The sequence below is a fragment of the Erpetoichthys calabaricus genome, chromosome 17 (genome assembly GCF_900747795.2).
Source record: "Erpetoichthys calabaricus chromosome 17, fErpCal1.3, whole genome shotgun sequence".
Classification (NCBI taxonomy): domain Eukaryota; kingdom Metazoa; phylum Chordata; class Cladistia; order Polypteriformes; family Polypteridae; genus Erpetoichthys; species Erpetoichthys calabaricus.
Genome location: NC_041410.2, coordinates 43,861,613 through 43,885,174, shown reverse-complemented (window position 1 = coordinate 43,885,174; position 23,562 = coordinate 43,861,613). Strand labels below are relative to the sequence as shown.

General features: G+C 36.2%; 1 protein-coding gene across 8 annotated transcripts in view; it reads right to left on the bottom strand.

Annotated features, from left to right (window-relative positions):
- LOC114668041 (inositol hexakisphosphate and diphosphoinositol-pentakisphosphate kinase 2-like) overlaps nucleotides 1-23,562 on the bottom strand; it is a 300,171-nt gene that overhangs the window by 14,687 nt on the left and 261,922 nt on the right. For 4 of the 8 annotated variants that reach the window (XM_051920820.1, XM_028823642.2, XM_051920822.1 and 1 more), the window contains one exon: nucleotides 11,825-12,004. The exons of the other annotated variants lie outside the window; for them this stretch is intronic. In XM_051920820.1, the coding sequence (XP_051776780.1) occupies nucleotides 11,825-12,004 (180 nt within the window). The remainder of the gene's footprint in view (nucleotides 1-11,824; nucleotides 12,005-23,562) is intronic. 8 annotated transcript variants of the gene reach the window in all.

Below are 23,562 nucleotides of genomic sequence, written 5' to 3'. Positions count from 1 at the left end.
ATCCTAAAATGATAATACAGAAGTGAACATTGTAGCAAGTTTTGTTTTTCTTTGGATAGCTGGTAATTGATACTTGGTGCAACGTTTTTGGTATGATATTTTCTTTAGCTTCAAATAATACTGAATACACAATAATGGCACTATGTTGAAAACATTTTAGAAAAATCTATTGTAGAGCATCTGGATTTGCAGAAATCCCACCTTGCAGTAAGTTTAAGTAAACCTGAATTTCACAAAGCCTCAGTGGGATGTCTTCAGCACAGAGAATAACATGCTGAGGTATTTGTATTCCATCCAAATAGTTCTTGGATAAACCCCAACCTTCTTTACACTGTAAGAAATATTAAAATGTATACTATTTCATAAATTTGCTAGGTAATTGCTTGCTTTCTCATTTCTGTTCTGATCTGTCTCCTTATGCATCCGTTGTACTAAAATCCTATTGTTCTTTTTTCTATGTTCATAATGATGGTGGCATGACTTAAAGATAAATCTTTTCCTCCTCCTCCACATTGTGCTCTATTCAACACTAGTTATTATTAGTTTATCAGCAACCAGTTGGTCCACAATTTATTTAAGATATACAAACAATGTAAGTTACATTACAAGGCAGAGAAGCTACTATCTGTTGCTCTTATACATGGTAATCACCTATTGCAGCCTTCTTTAACCTAACACACTTGCATTATTTGAACTATAAAGGTGCATTTTTAATCTTCCAGTGACACACTTTTTCTTCAAATTAGAAATTTTGCGTAAAGTAAGCTATCCAACTTTCTTCTTCTTTCATCTGTACCTATCCCTAAGGTGATACTGGCTAGTGTAGAGGAAGATTCAGATGTCCATCATTCATTCAAACACTGCATTTAAAATGAGCAATTTGGAGTTCAAGATTAATTAATCCCTAATCGTGGCAGCTTAGTCATTGGAAAAATGTCTGTTTCAACAAATAGCTGTTCAAGAACTTGTGTTTCAGCTAAGGGCATTGCAACAAAATGTGTCAGCTACAACATCAGCAGCAGGACCAATTGTTATGGTTAAACAACTGCAAACCCTCTTTTCAGAGCATTACTCAAGAGACCTAAATAAGAGTAGGGGGTTTTGGGCTAAATTTTTTACAGCCAGTTATTACTGTGGTTCAGTGAAATCTAAGACAGCCTTTACTATTCATTAGATAGACAAATAGAGATATTGACAGATTGATAGACATATACTGTAGACAGGAATTTTTGCTTTTTACATAAGTTCAACACATAAATAAATATTAGTATATGATGACAAACAACAACCAGAGAAAAACTAAGTAATCAAAAGTAGGCTGCTTAATTTAAAACAAGGAAGGAATTCAATTAGTGACATTATAAATATTAAAGTTCACCTGGAAGAGTTGGAATTAGGCTTGTAGCAAATAATCGACTCACATACATGATATGGATTCTTATAATTTACAACTCAAAACTGATTTATAAATTCCAAAAATATATACAGATTTTTTACTTTCTGGTTCCAATTTTATTTCTCCAAATAACTTTGCCTTTCTTTCACTTTCTCACACACATATACACACAAGATTCAGGCTAAGACACTATACATGTATCATATATGTACTGTGTTGTCATGGCTAACATCAGTGATTTGGTTTCATGTTTATTATTATTATTTATTATTATTATATCCATGAAATACTTCATATATTAAAGTGCACGTTAATCATTAATAAATGTATTATTTGCTAAGACAAAAACAATCACATTTCAGAATACAAAAATATTAGACCCAAAGGTACAATCTGCAAATGAGATTAGGCTTCAGAACCAGTTATGCGTAATGCACCTGTGTTTTTAAACTTCAGCCAAAAACATTTATCACTTTATCCTATGTGAACACATGGCATGAGTGCAAGAATGTTGAATCGATGAAAACAATGCCAGGCAAAACAATAAAAACAAACCATAAAACCCCTCAGCTAAATAACCAAAACAAGCTCAGTTCCTTCAGAGTCCAAACTTGGTAATTAACAAACCAGTTAATTACAAAGGTACTTGGATTCAAATTTTGTTTTACAAAAATTATATTCCGGATAAATTCTGACTTTCATCAGTAAAACAAACTCTCACTTAAATCACAATTTATCTAAGATGGCAAAATTATTAAAATATAAATTAAGAATAAATTAATTTAAAACTGGCTTCAAGAATATCTTAACGAGGCTGATTACCAAAAGAGTAAGAGAGAAAGACATTCTCTTTGACTTCAATAAGTGAGACATAGGTATTTACAGCAATATTGACATACTACTGCAAATCGTTAAATTCTTATTCAATGGTGGCTTATAAAAACAAACCCAAGAAGGATCATTCACTCTACCCCTTACACCCCTGACATGCTGTCCTTCATGGCAGTGTCAGAAATTTGGTTCAGCCGAGTCCAGTGGTGTGCCAGCAAAAAAGCCAAATAAAGTGCTTTTTCAAAAAATGTGCCATTCAAAAAGGTCACATTAAGCTGCTGAGTTAATCTATTTCAACAAAGTGCTCGGTTTTGTAAATTGCAGATTCAATAAGCAAGTTGGGAAAAGTAATGTATGGCTCCGTTTCCATTAAAAAAAAAGACAATCATCTTCTATACCAGCTAATCAGTGTACTGTAATGAATTCAGTATGGAAAACTCTGAAAATTTTTTTTTGTGTTTAACCAGCAAACATTATACAAGTACACTAAACGACAATGACTTAAGTCATTCCAGATTTCACCAACATTTGCTGAACCTTGATGAATTTAATAGTTGCAGAATACATGACTATATTTTTTAGAAAAGAACTGCATTTTATTTTTCTCTGGGTACTGTATAAGTAAATAGTTCCTGAGGTGCTTCTTGAACCCACTGGCTTCATGTCCATGATACTTGTCCCACATTGCAGACCATCTGGTAGTAGTTGAGGTAGCTTCATCCCATTTACCTATCAACACACCTGAACTTTTACAACTATGATCCTTAGTTCCATTTAACATGCCTGACAATGCACACACTTATCTAATCCTACTAGTCTAAAATGATCACCAAGTCCACCATTCTGAGGTTGCATGTTCAAATCCTACTACTGACACTGACCATGAGCAAGTCAAATCGCCAGCTTGTGATCCATTTGGAAAAACGAAAGAAATGTAACCAATTATATCTTAAACATTGTAAGTTGCCATGGATAAAAGTGTCTCCAAATAGTAATGAGCTGAGAATGAAAACCAAACACACCATGTATTTTCCATAAATATCTCTTCTCTATACAGGTAATCTGGTTCTTGATGAATTGATATGGTAACATGATAAAAAAAAAAAATATTCCTTTTTATGAAGAATGTAAATGTTTCTAGATGACTCCTAAACCTTTAACGTTTTGTTACACTGTTAGATTTCAGTGCAACATTTGATACCATTGACCATTCTATTTTACTGCACAGACTGGAAAGTTAAATTAGGCTCACAGGCACTGGGATGGCTTGGTTTAGTTATTATTTCTCAAATATACCAGTAATATGCCGTCAGTACTCCATCATTATACTCAAAAGTTAAATATGGATTTCCACAGGGCTCAGTACTGGGACCTAAATTGTTTTCACTTTACATGCTTCCTTTGGGAGCGATCATTTGAAAACATCACATTCATTTTCATTCATATGTATTTGACACTAAATTATACCTGGCGCTTAGACCAACTGACATTTCTCTGTTGCTGTACTTAATTGTGTCAGTGGGTTAAAGTGGATGGATGTGAACTACAGTACTTGCCTCTGAATACAGAAAAAACAAACATTAGTAGAGGGAATGATGCTCACTGCAACAACATTCTGTCACTCTTTAAATTCATTGGAATCATCATTAGTTTTACTGAATCAGCATGCAATGTAAGTGTCATATCTGACACTAGCATGTCATTTAAAAAACTCATTGCAAAACTGTCCAAAACAGGTTTACATGGAGATTCATAACACATGGACAGATTATTAAAAAATACTGATTATTTAAGAATTATTTTATAATTTCATTCAGTAGACGACATATGGTAGATGTTTTATAAAGAAGATGCATTGTATTATAACAAGGAGCCCACCTCAATGTGTGGACTCTAATGTGTTGATACATACTGTATGTTAGTTAAATTATGGTGAATCTGGAATGAGTTCAGTACTGTGAAAAGTTTTTTTTTTCTTTTTTAAAGATCAATGTTATTTTGTTCCACATCTTCCAAATAACAATGTTAACTGTTCATTACTAATAGGGAATTTGTTCTTAAATGTCATCCCATGATTATGCATATGTTAGAAAGTCACTATGTAGACACACTTCACATAAAGTGTCACTAAAATGCATCACATTATATTAATGTTCTCTATGTATAGGTAAGTACCGTAGATACTCGCGTATAAGTCGAAAAATTTATGCCTTAAAATTCATTCAAAAAAACAAGGTTGACTTATCTGCAGGGCAACACAATTGTCCATAGAATTTGGGTAATGATATTGTACACTCACGCTTCACGGTGTTAAGTCACCAGTCATCTGCCGTTTCCCATGGTCATTGAAATAATTATAAGCCAGCAATACTACTGCTAATTAGCTAGTTTTTTTTCTAATTTCATTAAATAATTCTTTAAACTGTGAAATACTTGAATTTGAGCATTAGCTTTTGCAGGTTTTGGATAACAAACATACCAATAGCTGCCACGTGCAACCAGATTTGGAATCAAAAGAATCAAGGCAACGCACACTTTCAATGCGATGCAAGCGCAGCCTGCGATTCAAAAAATTTCTCTGCCTACCTGTTTGTTTCGTCTGACAGTAGCTGAAAAGCAGCATCACGAGAGAGTAGCCTGAAGTAGTCCAGCAGCGGGTGATCTGTCATGTCCAACAGCAAGTCATGCTGTCTTGTGAAGTCCGATAGCCAGTTTGGCTCCCACGGATCAATGTCTGGGTATTCCTCCCACGCGAACCTTGCTGTAGGTGCATCGGCTGCGCGAATGCGTTCAGCTGGCAGCCGATCAGCTGGCGTGGCTTCGGCTGGTGTCTGATCAGCTGATGCCAGCTTCTCACTCTCTTGCTCGATTCCTGATCACTGTCAATAAAATTCTGAAAAATCAGAGTCCGACTCGGCGATAATGTGCAAAACATCATCTGCCAAGTGTTTTCTTTTTTGCACTCGCTTCGCTCCCTTGTGACATATCGACGCCATCTTGCCTTTGTTTACATTTCGCAACTCATGCACACGCAAGGATTAGTTGCAGAGTCAATGAGTCTAGCATTTCTCCAAGCACAGAGGGAATGCCTGTGACGTGACAGTGAGTTTTGTCGCCATTAACAGCTGATTGTCGCCCTCTATCTCTAATAGCTGTCAAGTTTTACCCTTGACTTATACGCGGGTCATAACAAATTTTGTAATTTTCGGCTTAAAAATACACTCAACTTATCTGCGAGATCGACTAATACACGAGTATCTATGGTAATCTCTAAAAAAGCCACCACTTCAAATATATCAGTGCATGCTTTTATATATATATATATATATATATATATATATATATATATATATATATATATATACACACACAGTATATATAAATGATTTGGACAGGAAAAAATAAAATGAAAACCAAAAGTACGCTTTCTGAGAAGGATTTAGGAGCTGTAGTGTATGCAACTGTATCAACTGCTAGACAGTGTTCAGAAACCAATAAGAATGCTAACATGATTGAAGTATTTAAAATTATGAAGGGAATTAGTTCAGTGGATCAAGACTGTTAATCTAAAATGAGTTCATCAAGAAAGCAAAGACACATCTGGAAACTTGTTAAGGGTAAAATTTAAAAGTATCTCTTTACACAGAGAACCATAGACACATGGAATAAGTTACCAAGCAGTGTTACAGACAGCAGGACTTAACGGACTTTCAAAACTAGACTTAGTGTTATTTTCAATGAGTTAAGTGGATGGGACTTATGAGATGTGTTGGGCTAAATGACCTGTTTTCATCAAGATTGTTCTAATGTTCCCATCCAGGAAGAAAGACAGGTCAGGTTTTATGACTCAACATAACAGTATACTGTTCCTCATCTTCCCTTAACATTCATAAAATGAATAAATTAATAAGCCGTGGTGAAGATATGGGACAAACAAGTATCAATATTCATTAAGCCCATTCAAATTAATCATGTGTATTTAGCAGTTATAAACTCAGAAAATGAGCTGACCAGAGTAGATCAAAGAAGAAGAAAAAGAGAAACTTTTGCAGATTCACAGAGATAGATTACTGCAGGGGAACACAGAATGGTGCCTCATTATGAGTGAATAAGATACCACACTTATTCCAATGCAACGCAAGCGCTATACCAGCTGAACTTTAAGCTGACATATGAATCACCTCAGGTCTCTGCCTACTGTCCAATACTATGAATAACACTTTTGCATTTTTGGTTCCACTTATGGTTTTTATCTTTCTGAACAATGTTTAAATAAAATAAGTGCTTGGTTGCAACCTGTATAGTTTCTTGATGGAGAAAAAGGGGAATCATTGGGTTTTGTTTGTGGTCGGTAAAGTACAACATTTATTTGCTTATAGGATGCTTTTATCCAAAGTGACTGACAGAGGTCAACATCAGTCTGGGGACTGTTTGGAAACACATTTTACAGAACAAGGGTACAAAATTGATTTCCACAAGTGAAGAGCTGAAAACAAAATATGTGGCTTTGTGAGAGAGACCTTATGAAAGAACAGACTGTTGTTACATCGTTTTTCCCACAGTTTTGCATTTTGGCCCTTGACATTGCAATCAATTTTTTATGCACTGGAAGCAGCAGCCAATTTGACTGCTCATTCTCTTCAAAAATTTACTGCTGAACTGTGATTCTCCAAAATCACTTATCGTTGGACATGTTACTGTGCTTTAGTATCCATTTCAAACAATATTATGTAAATGGCCTCTTATAGTATATGCAAAGTATTGCAGGCAGAGCTGGAGAGATCTAGTTTCAGAGCAGGATTATCAGAATTGTTTACTTCTATGGTAACTCTTTAGTTTAGGTGCTATAAAAATGCATTCATTACTCATTTACTCTTATGTAACAACACCTTATCAAGGACTTCTTTTCGTGTTAATCACACTTACAAAGCATCAGTAAAATGGTTGTTCATTTCTGTGCAGTGTGGCATTTGATATGCTGGTAAAATTACTTATGAAGGATTCACAGGTTGTATACTGAAATATGCAACATCAAGCGAAATATGTCTTATCTAACACACTTCCGAGCGTTCCAAAAATAAGTTATTTTAGTAGGCCACATTGCACAGATGAATCACCATTTTGATGATGCTTTATAAGTGTCATTAGTCACTACGTTTCTTTTCTTTATTTAAAAACAAAATACCATAAAACTTATCAGTTCAGATTTGCCTTCTCAATGCCATAAATTGTATCTTCTATACTTGTTTTGGTTATTTTATTTTTAATAGGTGTGTTTTATTTTATTGACATTTATTTTTTACCTGTCTTATTGTTTAATCTTGCAATGCGCCCTTGAGTATCCAAAAAGGTGCAATGAAATATTGTTATTGAAATTACATAACTTGGCATACCACTTCATCATAAGTAAAGCAACCAAATAAGTATTACACAATGACCTATATTACTAAAAACTAATTATGAACATGAATCTGCCATTCTGACAACTGTAATATTTTCCTATTATTTTAAACGATAGCAGAAAAATTATTTTTTTATTCTGTTACAATAATTCTTTAGTATATACCAAAATGGTATCTTAAGCAAACTAAGAATTTTATTTTCAAGAGGTAACCCTCAGAATCCTATTAAAAAATTAACTTGGTATTGCTGAAGTCATAGTGGCATATATTTATTTGCCCCATGAAAAGTTAACTGAAGCAATAATAATAAATGAAAAGAATTTTTCCATGGTAGCTTACATTGTCAGGCAATGAGTAAGAACAACTAATGTAAAGCAAAAGCCTTAAAAATTGGCAAATATTTCAATTTCAAAGCCAATGATGATCCTGGGCATTGCTTAATGTCTTGAACTTGCACTTGTACTAGAAAAGTACATATTAGAATTGTTTAGCAGTAGAATTGTATGAAGAAGTGATGTCCCTTTTACTTCATTCCCTTCAACATACTGTATATGGCAGCCTTTCACTTCGAAGTGTATGATTACGTATTTCTTATTTAATGAATGGTGCAGTATAAGTTATGATTTCAGCACTCAGGTTACATGTTTATCTGGTGAAATGCATCGTTTTCAAAGGACAAAAGAAAGGATCATCTCATACCACCACTATATCTGGCAATGAAGATCACAAAACATTTAGCCTTGTTAGTAAGACTTATCTGAAGCCAGAATATACTTACAAGGAACTACACCTGATCAAAGATAAGAGGAAAAAAAAGAGAATTTGAGAGACAGAAAAATGAAAAGAAAAATTTACTGCCTGTACCTATGGAAATGCTCAGGACCACTGCCAACTGGTAGCCCACATATTTAAATTGTTAAAGCAATGTGTACATCGGATAAATGCCTTTGAATCTCTTACTGTTTCCTACCTGGGCAGCTACTACTGACTTCACATCTGATCACATAAGTTGCATGCCAGGAACTTGCCCATATTTATTTTGCTATCATTTGAGATTACAAAAACAATATATTATAACCTAGCTTTACTTTCTGATGCATATTTCAAAAAAGGGTTCTTAGGCTGAACATAGTTATCCTTGAAACAGTAGGCACCCCACCACTGAAGTGTTAACATCTAAGCTAACTGCTAAGTGGAAACTAAAGATAATCCTTTTTTATTTTATTCTCACATCCCTGTTATATGCATTTTCATGGCACTCAGCTGATGGGACGATGCCATGCTGATCAGAAATAAACACATTTTAATTTGTAATATTTTACTCCAGCACTTTGTATATGAATCACCGCTTTCTTTACAATGTCTGTTCTTTACAAACATCAAAACAAATCCTTATAATTCCCTGTATTATTTTATTAAAGTTATTTATACATGCATTATCATTTCAAGTTTCATATTTAAAGATAAAGCCTTCTATTTTTCAAAGGTTTAATGATACAGATAACCCCAAGAAACGATGGTCAGTTAAAATCACAAGTTAAATGGCCATAGCATGTGAATGCAGCATTGGCTGTGAGAATGACTGAGACTGTGATTGCATGTCGCCAACATCCAGCCCCACACCCTACAGAATTCTGTTCCACAGACTGCTGTACAGTGTGCTTAGAATGACTATGAAGATGATCAGTTGGTGGCACTAGTTGTGCATGTATAAAAATAGTCCTAGTCTTTGCCTTTGTAACAGTAAAAATTCAGCTTCATTGTGGTTTTTCAGATGAAAAAGGATATTCAAATACTTTCTCCATATATTCAGACTTAATAAAGTAATTCAAGGGAAGGCTGCAGTAAGAAGTAAGAATAAATTGTTGCAAGTTAGGAAAACAACCAGGTAAGCAATTAAAGAACTCACTACTTTTATGTGTGAAATGTAAAAAATAATTAAGATAGCTTTAAACAATAATTTTATTTTTATATGTTTTATTCTAAGTAGTATCCACAAACAAGCCCTTTAGTAAAAATCTCCTAAATATTATTTTGAATATTTCACCTGAAATGATGACGCAATTTTATTTTTTCTTCTGAAAATGTTTTCTGTTGCTCTACAAAGCAAAACAGAATGCAGGTAAATAACACTAATGTAAGTAACAAACACATAATGATGTTTGTGTTTTTTACAAACCAGTTATGCTTTGTCACACACGTGTGCATGGGAGGCAGCTAAAGGGCTCGAATGAGAATAATTCCACGTCAGACTAGGGGGTGGCGGAGTGCGCTAATCCTTTCTCTCTTTCCACTGCAGACCAGTTAGAGGAATTCCTGCCTGGCCCCAATGACATCACTTCTGGTCCTGGCGACATCACTTCCTCTGGCTTCCTTTAAAACCCCCCATCTTTGCCTCATCCAAGGCAGTTCTGTTCTGGACTCGAATCTGTACTATTGTGCAATCAATTTTCAAATTTGCAGCCAGGCTTCAAGTATACGGGAGGCTGCCCCAAACCTTTTTTTTTGGTTCTTGTCTGCTCATTTGACAGCTTTTCATAATAAGAAAGAGAATGCTTTAAAATAGGATCTGAAACAAAATAATTCTCATGAATTTTTTAAAGAACTTCAAATCAAATACTATAACTGTTCTAACAATATTCATTTAATTGGGTCAGATACATTTTTCATGGCAATTATATCTGACATTTCAGGTTACTACCATAAAGTTTAATTTTTTATTCCATCAAAGCTAAATAAAAAAAAAACTTTTTTCATCCCTATGGGTACACTGTTTAGATTACTGATTCCATAGTCAGTTTAAGAAAGAGTTGAAAATGGGGGAAAAAAAAATCAATCATTCATTGATTTATTACTTGATCCTGGGGATATTTTTTTATTAACTAATAAATTCAGACAGCTATTACTTATTATAATCAGTAAATATACTATATGTTGAGACCAGTTACAATTTTCTATAATATTTACATTTTTAATGTTTTAAAACATTTTTCAAATATTTTAAAGATATTTATAATTTTTCTGTGGTATTTAAAATGTGCTTTTTGTAAAAATGAAGAGTTCACTTTTATCCTTAGTAAATATAAATTCAAATTTTCCCTTTATCTCTCATAGAAGCTGCTAAAATTTTATTTATATTTAATAAAAACTTTAAACTAGGCATGTGTGTGTGACAGTTCTAGCATTTGGTTAAATTATTAAATTATGCTTAACACTTACTTGAGAAAATAAACAATTTGGAAATAAAGTTTACCAGTTTCCCAAAATGTAAATACCACACTACACTTCCCAGAATATTTCACAGATCAACAAATGATTTGTAAATTGCACCATACAAAAACTCACCGTACAAAAGTTAAAAGTATTATCAACAAAACAAGACTCCTAATATTGAACTTGGATTCCATATGTAAGCAGGCAGAATGCACCACTTGTAAACTAAAAACATTTAAACAGACCTCTATCTTGAGGAGCCAAAAAGTAGGTTAAATAACAAGCCAAAGCAAAAACATGCACCTTTCACAGTGGACTTCGAGCAGCCAGATAAGCCATGCCCTGCAAAATCATAATTCGAATTATAATCCATAATCAGAAACATACTTTCTGATGTAAGCCAGTGTTGATGTTTAGTTTTCAAATTTAATTTTATGCTGAGATATTAAAATATATTTTATATAATTCAACAAGGTGCTTAAACCTAAGAGCCCCCCCTCAGCTGTAAAACACTGACTAGTATTCTTTGTACTAGAGCCACCAAATACTGTAGCATGTTTTCCTGTGTAAACATGACTAAATAAACAAACCTAACCTAACCTAACACTTTCATTTTTACTGATATTAACTGTAATATTTATATAAGTCTAAACACAGTGTAAAAATGAAAAAAAAAAAAAAACACTCCTCCTACCATGAAAAGTATTGAGGATAAAAATGCCTAAGGTTAAGTTTTATGAAAACACAGAAATGAAGAGTGGCCAATAGCCACTAACCTTTTGGTATAACTGCCTTTGATGGGGGCATCAGAGGTTACATAAATTGACAAAAAATTTACAAAATTAGGGGAAAACACTGGATACATCCAAGGCACACATGCAAGAACAGAACATGAGAGAGAAACAGATCAATGCCACACAAAGCTAAGTCCACTTTTTGCCGTTACAGCCTTTGGGCACCAAAGTGGCGCTGTAGGGCTGACCGTAGAGGCATTCGATGGTATCCTGGCCAGAGATTAACCAGTTTCGGAAGAGGCGGAGGTGATACGAGCACTGGTGCAGATGGTGAGCCAGGGCTCTGTCCAGTGAGAGGTGACATCGCAGTGTATTGTCCAAGGAGAACCGCCGTAGAAGTTGGGCAACATGGTGCTTCTTCAGGGACTCTGGGAAAGAAGAAGTAGAGGAGGAAGGGCAGACAAGGAGGAAACCCAGAAAAGCACCAACATAGTGACTGGGAGTGATTTCTTAACTCTTTCACATTCATCACATACATACAAAGTTTTAAAATACTTTTATCCTCAATAATGAGATGCTTAAAATCATGAAATAAACTTTAATATCAGATAATTAGCCCCAGAAATCACATTTTTACATTCACCTCTGTTAAATGCTGTGTTAAAAAATAACAATCAACCTCATATTTTCTTCTAAAAGCAGGTGTCTATGAAAAAAGACTCATACAGAGATGTGAAGAAGTAAGTATACCCCATGATTTTTTTAAATATGTAGACATCATTTAAACAGTGCCTATAGATAAAGGTAATATAAGAAACATCACATTTACATTTTGTAGTCCATTGTATAATTTACATAAACAAAAATATTAATTGTGCATGTAGAAAAATTAAGGACACTCCTACATTTACCTCTACCTGAAATACCTAAAATGAGAATCAGGCACACCAGATCAGGTGCAAATGATAATAACCATCATTACTAAAGATTTTGTTTAAACTTCAAACAACATTTAATTTGATTTGCTCTTAGTTGTTGAAGTGTGGGTTATCCTCTCCGAGGCCTTCAGAAGAGGTTTATAAAGGCTTATGAGTCTGAAAAAAAGACTAAAAAATGTTTCTAAACAACTAGAAATCAACAAATCCACTCTCCAGAAGATCATATATAAATGGAGAATAACAACTGCTAACTGGTCCAGGCCAGACTGTCCCAGCAAGTTCTGCCTGAGACCAGAATACAAGATGCTGAAAAAATTCTTTAAGAACCCAAAAATTTCATCATGAAACCTGTTGATGTTTGGAGACTGAGATGTACCCACATGCTGATGTCATCCTTGTAAGTGGGAGAGAGTTTTGTGTTCTGAGATGTGATAGTTAATTAAAAGATACATTTTGCTCCTAAAAGCGTTTTTTTTGGTTGCTGTTGAGAAGCTATGAGAGAATTCTTGAAGGTTTTTTTGGCTTTATTTTTGCCTACAAAAGAGCAAAAGCAGCTCAAGGTTTGGGTGAGCATTTGGAAAAATTACTTGTTACTTGTACTTGTTCTCTGTATTCAAACTAGTGTTGGTGAGGTAGGGCAGTAAGAAGCTTTAGCTGACACTGTCAGGTCTAAGTAAATAACTGATCTCACAGCGATGAATAGTTAAAAGTAATAGTAACAGTCGATTCCTTAATAAGGAAAAAAGTCAAGGCATATAAAGAATGATTGGATAGAGCATCATATAGCACTGAAAAAGTAAGAGGATAAATAACAGGAGTGCAAAGTTAGGAGAAAAGACGGAAAAATAAAGTTAACCTTATAGAAATTTGAGGTAGAAAATATTACAACAGCTTAATGGCCAGAAGGAGTAAAATAACAGTAGCAGTTTTGTAATCATTTTTTTGGCTTATATTTTTTAGTTTTACCATTAAGTTTAATTATTTAATTAAAAAAAGAGCAGCTTTAGTAATCCAAAGTCAAATTTTAATAATGGAGGCCAGTGCAATGCAAATGCTGTTGAATGTTAGGACTTTTTAGAGGATGGCTTGGAGAAGTCAGTCTTCTATAAGGGCTACGTCTGTGGGGGATGCCATTTGATCCAGCACCTTGAGCTCAGGTACTCAAGAACTGATACTTGCTGAATTGGAGGATGAGTTGGCTGGCCCGCGTTATAGTAAAGAATTGGTGAATATGGCACAGAGATAGTTTGCATCCCTAAGGTGGTATGGGAGGAGACTCCAGAACAGACACAGAGAGACAGGTGAGTCATGATCACTAGGCGGAAGGTAAAGGGTGCACACTGTCTAGGGGCATCTACCCCACAACTGGAAGTGTCAAACTGTTTTCAATTCCTTGCTAAGCTGGATGGTGACTCTGAAGATTCTGACGTGGCAGGCAGACATAAAGAGCCCCAGCAGGCCACCTTCAAAACCAGTTACCAGAAAGAGAAAGATATTAATAGTTGAGGACACAATCAGTACAGGTTTACTCCAGAGACAGAGAGTCTTCACAATGTGTGTTGCCAACCCTGGAAGGGTTGATAGGCACTAGTGTTGATCAGCACATTTTGTCAAAGCGTTATTCGTAGTAAATTTGCTGTGTCTGCACATTTGCCCTTGTTCTTTGAATTATTTACTGATAATTCGACCGGTTTAGGAGAACTTTTTTCCCTGGCGCTGTAACAACCAACACTGGATAGGACCGCTCCCCGGATATATAATGCTGATTATTTGCATTACAGGCTCTGTGGGACTTACTTAGTAGTAGAACAGATGAGTAAATAATGCAAGTTTTCAAAATTTTTTTTTTATAAAACATATACAACATAAATAACGAGTTAACTCTGCTTGTCGCCAAAAATGCAGGTCGATCTTTGAGTTCTACCTCCATATAAGAGAAGTACACATGTGCCCTATGCATGCCGCGTCTCTCCCCCACCCCCCCAACACAAGAACCTCTATGAAATAATAACAAAAGTTTTATTACTATTTACAAGATGTTTCTATCTTTATTATAGAAGAAAAAGTGCAAAGCATCAACACAGACAGTTTGGGGAACCTTTAGCGTGAGTTAAAAAAACAGAACGAGTTCAGCTTGTGCCAAGTGCCAATCCAGGTAAGACTGAGGAGATAAGAAGGCTTAACCCGTGGCTCAAATCTTGGTGTAGGGTAGAAGGTATACAGTAGGTTTATGAGGCATTGGGCCTCCTTTTGAACCAGATGGAACATGTACCGCTGCAACGGGTTACATCTGAACCGGAGGGGCACCAATGTGTTGGGGAGGCATTTGAGTTGGTTAGTCAAGGATTGTTTAAACTGGGGGGATTGGGGGGCAGGAATTGGGGGTGGGAGTGTAGGGTAGGCCAGGTTTAGGGCTGTACATGAAGGAACAAATATAGAGGAAAAATAAAAATGCATAGTAATGTAAATTCTATCCCAAAGATAAACTACATAAAAAAAATGAGTAACACATTTAAAATAGTTTGTCTTAATGCTAGAAGTCTCAAAAATAAAAACAACAAGCTGGAATTGTATGTAGCTGAGCATAATTATGATAATTATAACAATAACAGAAACCTGGCTAAATGAAAAAAGAAGGGGATGGATGAGTATAACAGAGAGAGAAGCACATTTTTAGGAAAGATATACTGTACATAATAGAAAAGTAGGTGAGGTTGCTGTTTATGTCAAATAGAATTTAAACACAAGTCCTCTTAAATTGGAAGATGAGCCCAATCTTGGTTAGGACATCTGGTTTTGTCTAGAAAGCTTTAGGAAAAAAGTGTTACAGAATTCCCAATGAAGACAATTTCAATGCAGACCTTTTTAGTAATATTAAAAAGACAAGTTTACAGGTGGATATTACAGTCATGGGGCACTTCAACTTCCTGAATATTAGCTAAGATAACCTTCCAAATAGCGGAGCACAAAGGCAAGAGCTTAAACACGTAATTAATTACAGTAATCCCTCGCTATATCGCTCTTCGCGGCTTCACTCTATCGCGGATTTTATATGTAAGCATATTTAAATATATATCGCGGATTTTTTGCTGGTTCGCGGATTTCTGCGGACAATGGGTCTTTTAATTTCTGGTACATGCTTCCTCAGTTGGTTTGCCCAGTTGATTTCATACAAGGGACGCTATTGGCAGATGGCTGAGAAGCTACCCAACTTACTTTTCTTTCTCTCTCTCTTGCGCTGACATTCTCTGATCCTGACGTAGGGGGATTGAGCAGGGTGGCTGTTTGCACACCTAGACTATACGGACGCATGTCTAAAAATGCTGAAAGGTTATCTTCACGGTGCTCCCTTCTGTGCAGCTGCTTCGTGAAGCGACATGCTGCATGGTGCTTCGCATACTTAAAAGCTCAAAGGTCACGTATTGATTTTTGATTGTTTGTTTTTCTCTGCTCCTGACGGAGGGGGTGTGAGCTGCTACCTTCAACAGCTTTGTGCCGCGGTGCTTCGCATACTTAAAAGCCAAACAGCCCTATTGATTTTTAACTGTTTGCTTTGTTCTCTCTCGCTCTCTGACGTGCACTCCTTTGAAGAGGAAGATATGTTTGCATTCTTTTAATTGTGAGACGGAACTGTCATCTCTGTCTTGTCATGGAGCACAGTTTAAACTTTTGAAAAAGAGACAAATGTTTGTTTGCAGTGTTTGAATAAAGTTCCTGTCTCTCTACAACTTCCTGCGTTTCTGTGCAAATCTGTGACCCAAGCATGACAATATAAAAATAACCATATAAACATTTGGTTTCTACTTCGCGGATTTTCACCTAATTCATCATGAGCTGGAAAACTCAATAAAACTGAATAAAAAAAATTCAAGTGACAGTAGGGATGGGAATCGAAAACCGGTTCTTATTGAGAACCGGTTCCCACTGTTTCAATTCCTTGGAATTGTTTGCCATTTTTGCAAACGATTCCCCTATCGATTCCAGTCGCCTCGAATGACGTCACCGCGTTGCGTAGCTTCATTTACCCAGCAGGAAACATGGCGCCTAAGCGGCACAAATGCTCAAAAGTTTGGTTATACTTTACGAGAAAGGATGACAAAAGGGCAACTTGCAATACTTGCAAAGTAGATATTTCATCAAAGGGAGGAAACACTACGAATATGCAAAAGCATTTGCTCACAAAACACGCGATAACCTTAAATGAATGTCGTGTTTTTGATCCGCTCCGGACTAGTGAATCTCAACCCAGCAGCAGCGGTAACGTTTGCATGTCCTCTCCCGTTAATACGGCAGGTAACTAATCAACTAACATTGCATATTATGTTAGCGTGATTTGCCTTATTGCAAAACCTGCTATTACTGTGCATTGCATTTAGATGACCATGACGAGAGAGACAGACAGAGTCTGGCTGGCTCAGATGCTGGCAGTTCTCGCTGCAGTCTACCGGTAGCTTCTCCTTTCACAGAGGTGGGGAAAAGTAAAATTTCCTTCCTGAAAAAGCAGGAGGGATTACTGTACTGACTACTTTTTAAAATAGTATGTTAAAGCACCAATCAAGGGTGAAGCCTGTCTAGAGTTAGTATTGAGGGTGTAGATGTGATTGAACTACTAGGGTCAAGTAACCATAATATACAATTCTCATTGTTTTGGATGAGTGCGGATGCAAATACTAAAACACTTTTTAACTTTGGCAGGTCAAATTTTGAGCCTATGTGGCAAATTTCTATATTGTTCAAAGATAAGATATAAAACAATGTTCTAAGCTAATCGATCTGTGTGTTCTCCTTTTTTAAAAATAAGAATCGATAGGAGAATCGATAAAGAATCGAATTGTTAAACAGAATCGAAAATGGAATCGGAATCGTGAAAATCTTATTAATTCCCATCCCTAAGTGACAGTGAGATACGAAGAAGGCAGATTCACCAGCGTTTGTGTGTCAGCTTTTATCCCTCCAGATCAGAGAATTTCCAGTTCCATTATCTGAAAACACCACTCACATCTACAGTTAGTCCCAGTTTCAGATAAAAAGTAACCGCGTCAGATCTAGGGTGGGAGGGGGTGGGGGGGTTGATTGTTGTATCGTGATCATGACAGAGAGTAAAAGTGAAAAAAAAAAAGCTAATTTGTACAAGTACCATAAATTTACACTGACTGTTACAGACACAAATCAAAATGTATGTTTTTATTGTATAATATTAACAAAAAGAGCAGCTCACTACTCTAAATGGTAAATTTGCCCGGGAGCTGGTTTCGAACTCATGACCTTCAGATTATAAGTCGGCAGTTCTAACCACAGCACCACAGAAGCTGTCGTATCGTACTTAAACCTTTTGTGAAAGTGTTTATTTGATATTTAGCTATCAGCCTTCACACATTATACAGTCCATGTCTACATTTTGTTATTTATTACTAAAACATGAAAAAACGTTTCTGTTTTAACGATGTGTTTACATAGATTGTTGTAGACACAAAACACACATCAAATTATTTCCCCTTACAATTCTGGGTAGCTCACTCCCAGATAAATCAATCAAGGCAGGAACTGGGAGAACTTCTTGCCCGTTCTGAGGCGGTGGGGGGATGGTATAGCAGGCTGCTTGCTGCTTATTGACACATTTAGAAGACGAAAGACGCTGACAGAGAGGTGCAAAGAGATTTAATTAAGGTGGGCTGGAATTACAAGTTTTTTTTGTTGGCTATGGTAATTCTAGTGTTAACTAATCAAGAGGGATACTGTCCAGGGGACAATTTGTAGGATTCTGGTGTTGCACCAAATCAGACAAAAGAGATGATCATACAGGCTCAAAGTGGTCAAACACAGCTGAACACAGTATGGGAAGAGATGAATCCTGATCAGGCATTATGACCGATAACCTAATAATGTTGATATTATTTACAAAAAAGTATACCTCCATTTGGAGAGTAAGTTGTGGTATGCGAGAAATGACAAATTCCTAATATAAGAAATTGTATATGGCAATTAAAGTATTAAAAATCACAAAAAAAAATCAGTAATTATTGCATCTACCCAAACAAAAATTTTTTAAAGTTAAGTTTAAAATCTGAATCAATGTGTTAGTTCAGTTCCAAAATAAATTAAAGACAATCTATGGAAGTAAGGCACAGAGGGTGCAACTCTCAATAATGCAAATTATTGTATTTCTTTAGAAAAACAAACAATAATATCTATTAAGTAATTTAAGAGATTTGCCTCACTTTTCTGACAAGTACATACTTATAAGTTAGGGTCCAGTTCTTTTGTCCTGTTTAAACAGTTACACTTCATTAAATGTTATGCCTGTATTAACCATATATGACAAAAATCTGGAATCTTGGTTACTCCAAAAGAATATCAAGCAAGGACTGTATCTACTTGAAACAGAGCCAAAATAAATGTAAATATCCACTCTTCTTTCTAATTTCTGAATGGAGGCGCCCTAACCAAATCTTTTATAAATATTTTTATCCTGGGTAAAATTTCATATATATATAACCATAATAAATTGTTTAGAGGTAACCAAAATACCATTCATTTGTTTACTCATTGTCTAACCCACTCAGTTCTGAACAAGGTCGTCGAGGGTACTGGAGCCTATCCCAGCTAGCATACAGCACAAGGCAGAAACAAACCCTGGACAAGGCATCAGTCCACTGCAGGGAGGACACACACACACTAGGACCAATTTTAAGCAACACCAATCCACCTAATCTGCATGTCTTTGGACGGAGCAAGGAAACCGTAGCACCTGGAGGAAACCCATGCAGACAAGGGGAGAACATGCAAACTCAACACTGGGAGTACCCAGGATGCAAACCTGGTCTCCTTACTGCGAGATCAGCAGCACTGCCACCATGTTGCCACCAAGATACCAACAGTATAAAAATACAGAATCATTTAATAAGTATTGATTCTTCAAGTATTAAACAACTTACTCACAAAAGTGATGTAATTTCAAAACCATTTACCAAAACACACATTTATTTTTATGTAATATATTTCTGTTGCTCCTGTAATTTTCACAGGGAGAACAATTAATGCATTAAAATTAAAAACCAGGAAAATGTTTGAAAGTTTAATAACTCCACTTGAACTTTATCAACATTATAATTACAGTGTAGAACAAAATTTAAAAAACACAGACAATAGAGAACAAAGGTCCCTGTGTAAGCTGGATGATTGCAAACATTGTTCAACACAATTTTAAAAGTGTTTTTTTTTTTTTTTTTAACTTTTACTGAGAACTTTCTCCAAGTCCACAAAGACACAACGCAATGCCTTCTGGCCTTCTCTTCTCCGGGCCACAGCCGTCTGACAGCCGGGCCGCGAGAGAACTGCCGGCAACGGAGACTCGCTCAGACTTTTCAGAATGCTTGGTGGGCGGGGCTTTGCAGCGGCCCAGAGAGAGGAGAGAGACCGAGGTGAGAGAGTATTACAACAAAGTATTTTTATGGTCCCGACAGTTTCCCCATATGACGCGAGACTATAGAAATCTCGTTACTACGAAGTACATTCAGCAGATGCTTTCATTACAACGAGGTGACCTTGAAATGCTTGAATGAATCATCCACAGAGCAGTTAGATCTGTGGTCAAAGTTCAGTTGTACACATTTAGGCTACACAACGATCCCCAAACAGAAACATTGTAAAAAAAATTCTCTCTTTGAACTTTCCTCGTACTGTTTTTTTTTTGATGTTTTTGTTTTCTGTGGTTTTCAGTGATACCTTTTGCTTATTGCTTGTCAACATCTGAAAAACATCCATTGGAATTTAACTCATTGTCACCCTCCTATAGAAACGGCAGACACGAAAAAAACGCTAACAGTGTTAATGTTTGTGATGTGCAGTCTGTTAGAATGGCAAATGCAAAGCATATGTCTTTGTTATATGCAAAAAAAGAAGAAAAATCTCGGGTTGCAAACGTATGCAAACTGCTTAATAACTTAATAATAATAGAAATGTTATGTAAATTGTGTATAAAACTGCCCCCCCCCCAAACCGATCGGTCCGTGGAAAAATTTGCATCTAATAAAGTGGTCCTTGCTGTCAAAAAGGTTGGGGACCACTGATCTAGGCCAACAATCTTCCCATTCTTCATCCTCTTTATAGCTGTCCTTACTTCTTCTTTGCTAATCTGTTGGATTTCCTGGTTCACTATCTCCGCATCATCCTGCCTTCTCTCTCTCACTCTCTCATTCTCATCAACCTCTCAAAGTACTATTTCCACCTATTCAACACACTCTCCTAGCTTGTGAGTACATTTCCATTATCCTTTATCACCCTAACCTGCTGCTCATCATTCCAGCTCGGTCCCTCTGCCTACCCAATAGGTGCAGGTCTTTTTCTCCCTCCTTAGTTTATGAACCTCTTATCTTTAGCCTTCGTCACCTCTCTCTTCACCTTATGCCTTATCTCCCTGTACTCTTGTCTACTTTCTTCTTCTCTCTGATTATCCAACTTCTTCGCCAACTACTTCCTCTGTATAATCTCCTGTACTTCCCATTCTACTACCAGGTTTCCTTGTCCTACTTCCTCTGTCCAGATGTCACATCAAACACACTTCTCCCTTACCACTTCTGCTTTGTGCATTCCCCCGTAGCTGGATTAATAATACATCTAGGACATACAAATCAGACTTAAAAACTTCTTTTTAAAAATGTGTGATATGGCTAGCTATACTACAGAAGAAAAGCAAATACAGTACTTACAGCCATGTAAATATATACACTAGAAGTATTGCTGATAAATACTGATTGGTGAAATTCGTACTTTGAAATACAAAGATAGCAACATTTTTTTTATTTTCTCATTTTAAACACTGACTTAAACTGAAGCTAGTGGTGGTCACTTGAGCTACCTGGCAAATTCTCAATGGCTCTAATTTTCCAGCTAGTTTAATGGATCATCCAAATGAACAAGTGGCATGCTTTTACATCTTTTCCTTAAAGCTTAGTAAAATATGTGACTGATGGATGCTGACAACTGGAGGGATATATTACAAAATATACAAAAATATTTTGTTACTAATAGTTACGGTAAATGGCCAATACATTGTGAGGCTGAGTCAGGGCTCAATAGTTAAAGTCTGTCCCAGGCTCTGACAATATAACAGCGCATGTTGCCTTATAGCCACTGTTTGCATAAACTAAAAAAGTTCAGTTCCTTCAATTTTTCCTCATATCTTACACTCCTTGAATCAGTGTCTATTCAGTCTTCACTAAAGCTGTTCTAGCATGGCTATTTCATTTTTGTAATATGCAAACTACAACTGCACACAGCACCCCAGGAAGTATTTCAAGTGTATTACATATCTTATTTATAGCCTTCCTTGAATTTTACTCCACATAATAAATAACCTAATTTCCTATTAGAAATCTTAATTGCTGCTGTACACTGTAAGGATGCATATAGTGAACAGATCACTTTGACTCTATAGTCCTACTGGATAAGGTGTACTTTCACATTTCTCATTGTGTATTTAAATCTAACATTCCTAATTCCTAAATGTAAGAATTTACATTTAATTTCATGAAATGTTACCTGTGTCATATCTAACTAAACTTGCATTTCGTCTAGGACACTCTTTTCAGAAGATTATGGGAACCCCCAATGTAGTGCAGAAGGAGACTCCAGGTCAGAGTTAGAGAAACAGGTGGATCAGAGCAGGTCATCTGAGTTAGGTAAGATGTCCAGGGGCATCAATCCCAGAGCTGGAGGTGTCCAAACATTTCAAGGACCTTGAGGAGCTGGATGGAAAACTCCGAGGTAATTGGGTTTGCCTGAGGAACCCCAATGAGTAACTTCAAAATCAGTACCCAGAAACAGAGAAATAGTGATACTGGGTGACTCAATCATTACAGGAACTGAAACACACAAGTTTGCTCCAGAGACAGAGAATCCCATGTGGCGTGTTGCCTTCCAGATTAACCCGTGGGAGCCCTTGGCAGTGTTGTGATTGGTGTTCATTATGAATTTTTTGTGGCCTCTCTGGTGGCTTTTGGGGAAATCTATATAATTTATTTAACCCAATGAACAGGATTTTGTGGTTTAATTTTAGCTGGCTTTTGTCCTAAAAGATATGTATAATTTTTACATTCTCCAGTGATGTAATTTTGTTTGTTTACAACTGCCACCATTTTTGTAGCAATTTTGTCAGGTGGTGCCATGGCAATCAATCCCATAACTACGTAGGAATGCATAACACAATGTCATCAGAGTGACCGTATATAAAGGTCACTGCATGCATTCCTGACTCATCTGATTTTAGAATAAAAATAAGAGTTTTGGTGTATGATTCTTTCAGATAAAACTTTTCCTGGTTAACAAACTTAATTTTGGCGGCTTGGGCTTTGATTTTAGAATAGAGTTCATGGTTTAATGACTGATCAGTCTGATTTCACGGCACAACAATTTTTTTGAAAAGACTTGCTTCCTGCAAAGTTTTTACTGATTGTGACAGGTACCTACTGGGTATACACAAATATAGTTTTGGTTTTACTGCATCACGTAAGAACTCTGAGAAATAGACATTTATATGTTTACTGACAATAACGTATTTAGTCACGTTTATGTTTCGCATAAGCTATTAAATTCAACAGAATTAAATGTGTTTTGCTACAGATTTTCTTTTGTATTCAGTATCTGGTGCATCACGTTGCAGTGTCCAACAGTAGTCAGCAAGCATTGACGGATTCCAGTTGCCCTGGTATCGTTTCTCCATCGTAGCAATGTCCTGGTGAAACCTTTCACCGTGTTCGTCACTGACAGCACCGAGATTTGCAGGGAAGAAGTCCAAGTGTGAGTGGAGGAAATTAATCTTGAGTGACATGTTGCACTTCATTGTCTTGTATGCTTTGAAAACTTTGTCTACCAGCTGAATGTAGGTTAGGGCTCTGTAATTGCCCAGAAAATTGTCAACATGTTTTTGAAGGCTTTCCAGGCAATTTTTTCTGGCCCAACTAACAGATCTTCAAACCGCTTGTCACTCATAACATGTCTGATCTGGGGGCCAACAAAAATGCCCTCTTTGATCTTGGCATCAGTTATTC